We start from the raw sequence: 13,050 nt of genomic DNA, 5'->3' as shown, positions 1-13,050 counted from the left end.
ATTAATCAGAGCAATGAAGCCAAATGAAATCTTACTGTACATGAACCTTGAAACAACTTTTTTCTTTAAAAGCTTGAACCAGATACTTCTTTAAAATAACAAGATCTTCTCAATGAAAATTATGCAGAAAATTGTGAACATAAATACAGAATAATAAATATTAAGAGTAACACTGCTTATACTGTCACCAGCCCCAAACCACTCAAAGGCTCAAAGAATTTTATAGCTTGCAGGGAACTCGGCAAACATCTGGAATAGTGACAAACCATCTGAGGCCCACGGGCTCCAAGTCACCTACTTTCATCTGTAGCTCAAAGCCTGGTCTAAAACTCAGCCTTTCAGAGGAATATAGAGGCGGTGTGAGTTTCAGGGAAAAGGTACAAAGCGATGGGTGGAGGGTAGGGGTGGAGATGGGTGGTATGGGTTAGCTTCAAGGTGACCGGCGCTGCTGATACTGCGTTTGTCATAATCGCTGGTCTGCAGGCGCCCCTGCAGAGGAGGTCTTTGGGAAAGCAGCACCTCGGCCCTCCAGCTGGGGCCTCCAGGACCTGGACTCAGCCCGGTGCAGGGAGCACTCAGGAGGGGAGCACATGGGAACCGGAGAGTGGCTGTGTTGCCCAGCTGGCCCCGCTGAGCCCAGATCAGGGCGAGAGTATCCTATGTCATGCGGACTCTGGGGACAGAAGTCCGTGGCGAGTCTTCCGACTCTCTATCCCTCAGGCCTGGTATCCAATAGGTGCTTAATACATATTGCCTGGAATGAAATGAACGAATGCCATCCTAAGCTTTCCAGCTAGTGGCGTGTGTCACCTCATTTTCCTCCTGATTATCCCGGGGGGGTGGTCTGAGGACACAACGGGAGCGTAAGCGAAGTCTGGCGTGAGGTCCCAGGCCAGCCGCGGAGGGCAGTGCAGGCTGACCTTCGCACGGGCCCCGGAACCATGTCACGCGGGGCTGTGCGTGTGCCCCGCACACCGCGCACGAACGTCAGCATGACAGCCGATGACGTTGCCTGTGCGCCGCCGCTTCTCTAAACTGTCCAGAAGACATGTTTCAACGTCAGGCCCCCCTTCTCAGCGACACTGTCAGTGGAGCACCGTAGCCACACCTCCTGCTTACGAGTGTTCGCCATCGCCGCGTACCCGCTAAGAAGCTCACATGCGTTCATGGATTCCACCCTCACTAAACCCTGTGAGGCAAGGACTACCAGTGCCTCCGTCACACAGTTGGGGAAACCACAGCAGGCGGAGTTGGAGCGAGCGGCCCGGGCCACGCGGAGGGAAAGCTGGACTTTGAACCCAGGCGGTCTGGCTGCAGGGCTGACGTATTTGAGCAATATGCTTCATTGCTCCTGTAGAGGTATTCTGATTTTTAACAAGACCAAGGGACTCAGCAAAACTGTAGATGTTTTATATTGTGCTTCATGAATATAAGGTTGCTCACCACTATTGTAGTTCACGCGATTCTATCTCCAAATAAACGACCTTACCAAATGCTTACGAAGCCTCCCATATAGACCAAACCATGGTTCCTGCCAACAAGGAGGCTGGACCTTCTGCTTAGGGAACTGGGAAATGTGTAGGCACAAATGCACACAAAGCAATACAGGTCGTCTATGCTGTACATCAAATAAAACGAGCAGAAAGTAAATGTTACTGTTACCACAAGACTCATTACAGCACTGACCATGACTTTATCTTCTCCAGACGCTTTCCTATCAGTTCCAGACCCCTGAACAGGTCCTGCAAAGTCATTTCATTGGAACTATGAAGGTCCACCTCATTCCTGTTTACCACCTTATCACCTAAAACAATACTACCTACTCCCTTCAGACTCTCCACTTAGAGAAAGCCCTCAATCCCACATCTCCCTCCATGGTGTAGCGATGTGTAGTTTCCTTTAATAGGAACAGCCTTCTATCACTTCACTAGCCTACAGGCATTCGTTCAACAAATATTTATAATCTCATCAAATAGGATGCTGAACCTAAAGTAAAAATGCAACGAAGTTTCTGAGTACCAACCTGAGGCACAATCACATACACATACGAAACGTATCACTTTCCCCCGAGAAATCTGTGATCTCTGTAGACAGCAGAAACATTAGGATCAATTTCAATTTCTTACCCCAACCAGTCAATTTCATAGACAGTTGGCGACCAAACCCTATCAGTTTTGCTTGAGATATCTCTCACTCCAGTTTCTCCATCACCATTGCTAACGCCTTGAGTTCAGGCCCTCATCATCTCACTTCCTCTTCTGATGCATTATGACGGCCCTCCTCCCCCCACCAGACTTACTACTCTAAAACACAACTTGGATCATCTCACACCTCTCTTCTTTATAAGCTGACTCCCACATGACTTTTCCAGTGTTATTTACACACTTCTCAACATGGCCTTTATGCTAACACAATGCTTTCCAAGAACAAAATTACCTTTACTTGTGGTTCTTTATCTGAAAATATCTTTCTATCTTCACTGCCTGAGAAACTCACACATGTTTCTTTAAGCCAACACCAAGACATCGTCTCTAAAGCTTTCCCAGCTCCTCCAGGCAGCTATCCCTCTCTCCTCATGCTTCCCATGGCTCTCTGATTGAAGGTAATTGGACCACGTACCATGTTTATAAAAGCTTTATGTCATGACTCCTTTGAATTAGTTTTACTTTGGTTTTTCATTTCTTTGAAAGAACTCAGAATTGACTCTATATTAAGCGAACTATTATATCAAGAATCCAGTGCCTTTCATTACTTAAAAAATAATTTATGTGTGGGAAAAGAAGAGGCTTACACAGGGAGCAGGGAATGGAGTGAACCTATGGACACATGTATAAGAGGAGTGAAGACATAGGCACTATTCCAGGCATTTGTATATACTAACTCACTTGATACCCCAACAATTCTAGAAGGATCGAACTATAATTATCTCCATTTTACAGATGAGATAACTGAGGCACAGATATATTAAATAAATTGCTCAACACAGATGCACACAGAGCTGCACTAAAATAAAACGAGAGTACACCAAATAAAGGCAATGTAGTGTCGAATTAAACATCTTAGATTAGTAATAATGAGTACTTTACCAGTTTCCCTAATTCTCCAGAAATTCTTCTCTCTTCTCCTACCCTGTCCCACCCACTCCAGCCTCATTTCAATTCCTTAAACAATGTGACCCTAAGAGGCATTTCTGTCTTTATTAGGCTTCTCTCCAAATATTTGGTGCCTGTCTAATCTTGTGACTTAGAACTATTGATTTTTCATTTTATGACTTTGCAGTGTTGACCCTGGAACGCTCTTACTTCCTGCTTCCCAATTCCTTGATCCAACCTCCCAGCTCCTGAGATAGAGGAAACCTAAGAATTAAGGTTAAAAACACTTTGGAATGTCAGTCACTAAACTGCACGGAGTAGAGAACTTTCTTTTTCTGAAGCTTCGTCTCTTATGCCCAGAATTATGTACCTGATAGCTGTATTTTATGTAACAGATGTATATATGGGGCCTAACTACATGCCATATTGTATTCTACATGCTTTACGGATATTAAGTCATTTAACCCTTATAGCAACCTTATGGTAAAGGTACTGTTTCAGGTAAGAAAACTGAGGCAGAAAGACACAGTCAGGTGCCCAACAGAGCTGGAAAATTATAGAGCTGGGATTTGGGCCCAGGTAAGCTGGCTTCAGTATCTATGCTTTTCATATGATATACTACTATTAAATTTTGATATGTAAAGCATTTTTTGAATTTACTTTTGAATATAAAATGCAAACCATATTAAACCAGTTTGTAGAAATACAAACACATTCCTATTTAGTATATAATCTAGAAAAATAGTTGCTTAAACAATTAGTTGTAAAATTATTATTCACAAAATTGCTAACTATATTAATAAAGTATGTTTGGGGCCTTCTGTTGTTCGTGTATGTAAATACAGAATATAAAAGAGAACATGGATCCTGAAGCGGAGACAGCTTGGGTTCGAACCAGGCTTTATCGTGTACAAATTGTGTGCTCTTGAGCAAAAGACTTGAAACTCTCTGGACCTACATTTCCTTGGCCATAAAATGGGAACAGCAGTTTCTACACCATATAGTTGTATGAAGATTAAATGAGTTAATATATGTCAAGTATTTGAAAGAGCACCTGCCATGCAGTAAGTATTACAGAAAAATTGGATGTTATCAATATTTTTGTCATTGTTGCAATTCCTGTTACTCAGAAAGAGACTGAAGTATTCACATATAGAAAAAGGAACCCACAAGTTGGTAGAATAAGCACTTCCTTTGTTGAGATGTCCCTTTTTTTCTCTATCTTTTCTCTCTTTATAGTCTTTCACACTCAGGTCAGATGTGCTCACTCAGACCAGTGGCTTCACATGCCATCTCTAAGCCGACAAATCTCTAGCCTTGACCTGTGGTCTGAGTACTAAATGTGTGCATGCCACTGCTGCTGGACGTCCCTCCTTGTGGGTCTGTGTCAAAGTCTCAAACTGGCCGTGTGAAAAATTACACCCGACCCTCAGCATGTGCTTCCCCGTAAGGAACTGCTCCTCCTGGTCTTCTCTACCCTGGGAAATAGCACAACCATCTCTATAGTTTCAGTGGCTCAAACCTTGATGCATTCTTCCCAACCCCCACATTCAGCCAGACGCAGACCATTCTAGCAGTTTCCAAAATCCATCCTGGATCTGATCACTTCTCCTCCCTTCTACTTCTCCCACCTTAGTTCATGTGTCATCATCCTGAGCACCAACTGCTGGCAACTGTCTACTGACTCATTGCCTTGCTTCTACTCTTGCCCCATGGCAACCTGTTCTTCCAACTGCAGGTAGAGTAATCTTTTACGAATCCAAACAAAATCATGTGACTCCCCTGTTTAGAATCCTAGAGTGTCTTCATACCACATTCAGAGTAAGATCCAGTCAACTTACTGTACCCTACAGGGCCCTGGCATCATTTCCTTCTAGTCTCCCACCTGCTTACTATGCTCCAGACACACACTTTCTTGCTGTTCCTTCCATATGCCAAGCTCATTGCCAAGTTTATGCTGATTCTTCCCTTGACCAAGAATGTTCTTTTCCCAGAGAAGATCTTGCCATGGTCCCCTCCCTACCCTCGGTCAGGACTCTGCTCAAATGTAACCTTATCAGAGAGGCCTCCTCTCACCTGTCAAAAATCACACTCACCCACTGTTTCCTTCTATTCCTTACCTGCTTTATTTTCACATTTATCACCCTGAAATTATATTATTTATTTGTTTGTTTTATAAATTTTATTATTTCTCTTCTCCATTACACTGTAAGTCCTGAAAGGGCAGGGAATTTTTCTTGCTGACTCCTGAATCCCCAGTGCCCAGAATAGTGCTTGGCATGTCATTCAATAAACATTTATTGAGTGAACAAAAAAAGGAGAATTAAAATATCCATGTGGGTCAGGTTAACAATTTGAGGATACCAAGAAGTTGCACAAAGATGACAAACAGACCCCCTGAACAAGCGGTTTATTTCATCTGCAAAAGAATTCTTCTACATGTTTAAGTGTGTGAATGACAGAGTAAGCACATACTTGTTTTCTTATATTTTAAAATCTCTGTGCAGCAGGTTATTCCTTTGAAATGCAACATCTCTGGCAATACTATCCGAGGCACTTACAATAGTCACTGGCATTTTCTTTCATTTACAAAAATTAAAGCAGTAATAACTCAGTACCTTAATATTTAATCTAGAACCATGCTATTCCCCTATCCCTTTACTGAAAATTATGGATAAATGGATAAGTTTTTAAATAATATGATAAGCACAAAGGTAATGGAAATTGATCAATTATGAGCCAAATAGTTAATGTACACTCCAACCTGAACAGTATAAAGCATATATTGTTTAAAATCCAGAACTGAGGGGGCACCTGGATGGCTCAGTTGGTTAAGCGTCCGACTCTTGACTCTGGTTCAGGTCGTGATCTCAGGATTGTGAGATCAAGCCCAGCATTGGCTCCGTGCTGAGCATGGAGCCTGCTTAAGATTCTCTCTCTCCCTCCCGTTCGGTCCTTCCCCCACCCCATGCTCGCTCTCTCTCTCTAAAAAATAAATAAATAGGTAAATAAAGAAATAAAATAAACAAATAAATAAATAATAAAATAAAGTCAAGTCTTGAGTTTTACAAAGTTTTCAAGAGTACCAAGTGTAATTTTGACTCCACAAATAGAAAAGCACGATTTATGAAGTTTATATGAGTTCTAATTATTCTTATTCTAAATACTTTCAGAATATAAGTATTTTACCAATGGCTTCTGTGTATATTAATTAAAAGCAATAAAGCAAAGAAAGAAGCATGTGAATTTAATTTCAGACCAGCCTATAGACTTTTCAAACAAATAGGAGAAAAACACTTCCAACATACCTTCTGAAATATTTGGTTTTGTTTTGTGTTTGGGCCGATCCTCACAAGGATGAAAGTTCAATTGCTGTAAGACCGCTGGACAGATGACAGAGAAGTTGGAGCTGCTTATCTGAGTAGCATTTGAAAAGCCATGAAGGGAAAAGATCTCTTCAGCTGACAGACACTGCCAACAGGATAAACAAAGTAAACATATATGTGTTAGCATAGTGAAAGCATGCACGCAAAGATACTTTAGAGAGACAGAATATTTCATCTAGACACAGCACTAACTCTACAGAAAAGCCCTAAAATTTTTAAAAGAGTCCATATCCCTTTAAACCTAGAAACAAGAAAAAAATAACACAAACAACAAAAAAAACAAAAATCCTTCTTGATCAACAGTCTACCTATGGCAGTCAAAAAGGTAAGAACTGGTTTGGGGGTTTCCAAGGATATTACAAACATTAAAAGTAGACCAATAGCTTTCAAATCAAAAGCTTTAAGAGGGTTCTACATTCTCAATCTCTCCTCTCTGTTTGTCTTTAGATTGGATATTTTGTATAGGCTATTGGAGTAACTCTCTGTAAGATTTCTTGTAGACAAACACCTGGCTCCCTTATAGTTTCGTAACTAAGAAACTGATCCATGCATCTAGACAGCAATAATAATTCCAACATATAAAAGTTGTTTTAAAGTCTGTCTTTAGCACATATCATTATTTGCTAAAATATGTATTGTTCTCAATGATGGGGGTTAGCTTTTCTCTACTATATAAGGTTTTGAAAATAGTGCTAGGCTGCTTGGAAGTTCATTAACCATTAACAAAATTTTTTAGGAAAAAATTCTTTATGAAAATCACTTTTTGAAGGTATCATTTTATTCTCGGACATATTTTAACTGTAAACTATCATCCACATACTTGTATTATTGAGAATATAAAAGAAATTAAATGTGTTACTGTGGTTAGTAATCATTGTAAGAAGTATAGACTGTGAAAAATATCCATTCATTCAAACAGAAGAGTCTATCTTTAGTAACTATGATTCAGAAAGTTCTTTGCATGCTTCAGCCAATATTTAAACCCCACTAAGATCTTACTCGGCTTTGTGCTGTAGACTGGACTGGTGTTCTCCCAAAATTCATGTATTGAAGCCCTAACTCCTGATATAATGATATTTAAAGTTGAGGCCTTTGGGAAATGATTAGGGTTACATGAGGCAAAGAGAGTGGTATCCTAGTCCACCTAGATTAGTGGTCTTATAAGAAAAGACACCAAAGAGCTTGCCTGCCCTTTCTCTCTCCACCATGTGAGTGGACAGCTAAAAGGCCGTCCAAACAGCGTCCTTACCAGACAGCGATGCTTCTGACCTCTCAATTTGAACTTCCAATCTCCAGAACTACGAGAAAACTAATTTCCGTTGTTTAAGCTATCCGGGTTATGGTATTCTGTTAGGGCAACGCGAGGTGACTAACACTCTATGAATGGCATTTGAGAACTCAAAAGTTGGTGTTAATTGACCATGAAGTTCTGTGATTCCCTCCACAGCAGAAACAATGAAACTAAAAATGTAAGATGTGGGTAAAAAGAGATTGGTACTGATTGTTAAGATGAAAAAACATCAAATACACCAAGATGTATGCTAAACTAAATTGCAAATGCATTAAAGAAAGTTCACATTTAGACTTCTTTGTTTTTCTAAAGCCTAAGTATGTGCCTCAAGCTATTCCTTGTTCAAGCCATGACAATGGGCTTGGGTTCATGACAATGATAGCTGTGTGCCATCCCTAGAAGAGGCGACACCACACTCAATGCACCACACTCAATGCTCCGTTAACAGTCTTCCGTTTGGCAGACTGGGGGGATAATGAACTAATGGAGGGAGAAAATAGCTCGACTGGAGGAAGGAAAGTGGGAATGATAATATTTGTTACCACGAAGCCACCCAAGTTTTGAGTCCAGCCTAATTGCTAGACTCAAAACTTAGAGTCCATGTGGTCAAACTGCCCACTGCACGATTCCAGGAATAAATGGGTATAGTAGCATAAACATAAAACGGCACTGTTTCCCCACAAGGAAGTCTTAACCTACTTGGACTTCAAGTTCCTTCAGCTCAGAACTAGAATGAAAAGGGGAAGCTGCCCATAGATAATTTCCAAAGTCTTCTCAGAATTAGCATACTAAGACTTCCTAAAACTTGATGACTGTTAAAGCAGTTCTTTTCAGACTCAAGTGGGTCAGGAAATCCACTTACAACGTCACCATCAGCATTTTGTAAGGAGCTAAAAATCATCATAGAAACTATAGAGTGTAGCACACACAATAAGGGTAAGTATCACTTAGAGAAACTTTTGCTGCAGGTACACAACATGCACACAGCTACTGGATCACAACGTAAATTCACCGTTTTACTGTAATTGGCAGCGAAGAGGTTAATTGCCCATCATACATCATTAAAGATGCTCTCCTCCATGCAATTGGGGGAAAAATAGCGTAGCCGAAGGAACATATGATCAATGCTGTAAGATAGCTCAGAGTCTTCACGCTCTGTGCAGCGTCTGTGTAGAAATTTTGGCTGGACAGGTGGTCATGGATAATAACACTTTGACAGTGGCAATTGCCCACTCACCAGAAAGAACAAGGAGGTAGAGAGATGAGAAAACTCTAGGCCTCGCCTGAGAAATAGACTCTTACCTATAAAGAACAAACTGATGGTCACCAGAGGGGAGGTGGGTGGTGGGATGGGGGAAATAGGGAGTGGGGATTAAGGAGGGCACTCGTGCTGAGCACCAGGTGTTGCCTGGAAGTGTTGAATCACTATACTATACACCTGAAACTATTACAACACTGTATGTTACCTAGCTGGAATTTAAATGAAAACTTAAAAAAAAAACAACCTCTAGGCCTTGCCTTATGAGAATAAGGACAGAATATTAACAGGATACTAGCAGTGTGGCAAAACTCAATTAATGGTAGGCCTGATTTATTTAAAAGAGCCATCGACCAGCAAGTAGGATGCCAGTAGCTTACGGAGCTGCCTATTTGGCTTTACAACCTCAATTTCCACAATGCTTTGATTTAACAAAGTTGAACCAGCAACAAAGAAAGCAGTTGTCTAAGAAAGGGCGGTGTTTCCCAGGGCAGTGACAAACAGGATGAGAGCCCAGTGCCTGAACAGTGAGGTGACAACAAAACCGGTAGAACGGTTGAGGAAGGTCAAACATCCTCTCAAACACACCCCTTCACCTCCAAAACAAACAAGGAACAAATTATGAAACCAGGAGCCACAAGGGCTCTTCCTAACGACACAGGATGATGAGCCTGAGAGTATGTGTCTTCCTAAAACTTCCTGAGCTTTTTTACCATCTGCTTTACACTTACATACTGAGCCTTTTTCTTTCCATCTCTGTTTTTACATCACCGCTACGCTCAAGAGTACCAGGTTGCTGTTTGCCACGGCCCTTTGAGCTTTGTGCTGCCAAAGGCAAACCCCAGCCTGCAGACACCCTCATGTTCAGTGGGGTGACGTCTTTCTTAAAGACATTTTCTCAATGTCCGAGTTAAACTCCTTGAGTCTCTTGCCACATTAAGGTGATCTCAAAGGGGTCTTCCATGGATGAAGGGCCAAAGTAAGGAAGTAATAGAGGTGAGGGGTTGAGATTCATATCATACACGAGATCTCAAATTATACTCGAAATCATTTAACCAAAGAGTTCTATGCATTTCTTCTTCTACTTCCCCTACTCCTTTTTCCTCACCGATTCTGACTTGTCAGAAACTTTGGTTTGGTTTTGTTCTGTTGTTTTTGTGTCTTTCCCAGACATATCTTTGTGGAAATGCTGATGCAGGGAGGGGATGGGGCAGGGTTGAATGATAAGGGCAACTTCCTCCTCCAACATTCTGTAGAGTTAAAATATGCTTATGATAAATGCCGAAGAGTCAGGCAAGATTTGAAATTACACAGTGTGGATAATGATACAGGCACTGTACCTGACTCAACTTTGGTCAGGCTTCTCTAAGCCCATGAGGCCTCAGTCTTGTGTCCATCCTTATAGAGCCTGCATTGTCCAGTTTTAGCAAGAATCGTGCTAAGTTTCCTTAGAAAGACTCTTCCATCCTTGATATATGATCACCCTAGCCTGCCTTCAGCAAGAATGTTATTAAGTTTGCTTAACCAAAATCCCCCCCACCCACCCACAATGTTTCCCCATAGTAATTTTCCATTCATTGACCTCCACCCTGCTCCTTGGCTATAAATCCCCACTTGTCCACGACATATTTGGAACTGAGCCCAGTTCTACACTGAGGTCTCATTTCCCCTACTGCAATAGTTCTTGAATAAAATCTGTCTTTATCGCTTCAACTACTGTTGTGCTATGCTACCAGTATCATAACCATGTAACTGTACTACGCATTGCATAAATGCTTTCCTTCATTCAACAAATATTTCTGGAATCATAAAAGTCGGCATATAATACTGATGGGAGAAAGGGAAGGTGGGGGAAGCTGAGGGATGACAACCAAGAAAGAAATCACACAAAGGTAAGTAAGTCCTAAGACCCTCCATCAAGAAACTGAGTAATTGTGGTGGACATAAATAGCACACCCAGATCTACAAAACCAGAGAAAAAGTGATAAATTCATGAAACATAATGATAAAGAACTAGAAAAGTTCCTATATGGGAGAAACGATATGCAGAGAAAATTTCAAAAACAACTTTGAGGTTAGACCTCCGAGAAAGTAGATAGAGGCTATTGCCACCGGTGTGATTGGGGGACCTCAGAAAAGAAACACATTGGGGAGGATAGTGGCCAGTTTGGTTTTAGACATTTTAAATGATAATGCCTGTGGGACACCAGATGGAAATGATGAGTGAGTTTTTTCTAAGAAAGGTAGAGGCCAGAGATAAGGACGCAGCTGGCTTCTGTGAGGAGATAAGAGATGAGCGGGAAGGGAGATCATCAGGAGACAGGGTACGGAAAGAAGAGAAAAACTTTGGGAACACATATATAATTTGTGCAAAAGCACCAAAAAGAGCCAGAGAACAAGAAAGAGCAAGATAAGCCCCCAAACAGAAGAAACCATCTAGGCCAGAAAAATGTAGTGAATTCCTGTTGTTTTTGCCTGCCCGGGGTCCCCATCATCCAGTAACAGACCACCTTCCTGCCGCGGGGGCCTCCTTCCCTGTGATGTAGTTCGGGCTGACCAGGGAACATGTGACCCAGACCTGTCCACTGTCTGGTAGAGCTACTGGAAAAAATCTTTTTGACTGCGATTGCTATGAGTCTGGCATTTGCTTAGGCCATTTTTCTAGCATGTGAAAGAAGGTGAACTAATGCATAGAGACAGGTTTCTAACACCATCGCTAATCCCCTGAATACAGCTATGCCTCGAGTCTGACTCTTCAGTGACCTGAGACAATGAATTCCCTTTGTGACTTAAGCTAATTAAAATTGAGTTTTTTCACTTACAAATGAAAAAGTCCTGATTGATATATAAAGTAATCATTCAAAAGACATTTTCAAAGCTAGGAAATGAATGCTACATCCGAAACCTATGGGAAAAGAAAAAAAAAAAAGCTTTTCCACTCTTTAAATTTTCTCCATTCTTCTTTTTCTCAACACAGAGGCTATTTTCTCTTGTCAAATGGCACAGATTAAATAATAAGGAACGCTATGACCACCTGATCCCACACCCGCTGTGCCAAGGCCTTCACACCACACCAGAAGGGAAATATCATCCCATTGAAAAGTCATCCCAAAGATGCTTTCAGATTCTGTTTTTCCATGAACTGTGCTGCTGTGGGAGCTGAGCAATTCACAAATCCAATACGGACACTGCTAGCTGTGGCTGTGTTCTCTCTTATGAGGGTAAATGTAGGAAGAGAGAGTACCTTGTAATGCACTTAAACTCAGGGACAATCAAAATTAGAATGAAACATCTAGTCCAGGCTGTCACTTAGGATGTCAAGTAACTGATCCACTCAAACTTTAAACTTCATTCCTGAGCCCCAGGGGAGCCAAGGGTAAAACTGGAATTAGAATCCAAATCTGAAAGAGCCCTGTCTAACCTCTTTTCTTTTAGTGACTCCTCTACCCTACCTTGCCCTGCACACCTGTTGTTTTATGGCAAGAACGACAGCTACCTTCTGGAACTTGCCATGCATGGAGCGGAGATGAAAGCCAAACAACTCATTCTCTCCCAGACCCCAAGTGAATGACTCATCTCCTGTTCTTTGAAGAGATGCAACTGGTAAAAGTTTGAATAAGAATCAACCCAAAATCTTCATCTGTGCTATTATCATCAAAGCCAGTCCCACTCCTCCCTCACTGTCATTCACGTATTCATTCACCAAACACAGGTTGATCATATCTTCTCTGGGCCAGGTGTTCTGATAGGTTCTGAGAATACGACAATAAGCTTGCCTTTCAGTAGACAAAACATATGTATACAAATGCTACAGCTATAGTGCAATGTAGGAAGGGGAATAGTAAAGATATGTGCAAGCTATTGTGAGGGAAGAGGTCTAGGAAGGCTTCCTGAAGAACAAGATGCATGTGCTGAGCCCGAAATGTTGGCTCAGTGCTTTTGCTGGCTGGAGAGATAAGACAGGAGCCACAAAAACTCACATTAGGCAGAAATCAGCAATGCAAGTAAGTATGTGATTAGTTG

The 13,050-nt window shown here is 41.5% G+C and overlaps 1 protein-coding gene across 3 annotated transcripts in view; it reads right to left on the bottom strand.

Annotated features, from left to right (window-relative positions):
- Positions 1-13,050, bottom strand: part of SLC39A8 (solute carrier family 39 member 8) — a 73,826-nt gene that overhangs the window by 43,295 nt on the left and 17,481 nt on the right. For all 3 annotated transcript variants that reach the window (XM_045792564.2, XM_045792547.2, XM_045792554.2), the window contains exon 3: positions 6,401-6,563. In XM_045792564.2, the coding sequence (XP_045648520.1) occupies positions 6,401-6,563 (163 nt within the window). The remainder of the gene's footprint in view (positions 1-6,400; positions 6,564-13,050) is intronic.

This window comes from Ursus americanus, chromosome 8 (assembly GCF_024610735.1).
Source record: "Ursus americanus isolate L20-20 chromosome 8, mUrsAme1.1.p, whole genome shotgun sequence".
NCBI lineage: Eukaryota > Metazoa > Chordata > Mammalia > Carnivora > Ursidae > Ursus > Ursus americanus.
This window is presented reverse-complemented; position numbering and strand designations above follow the sequence as displayed.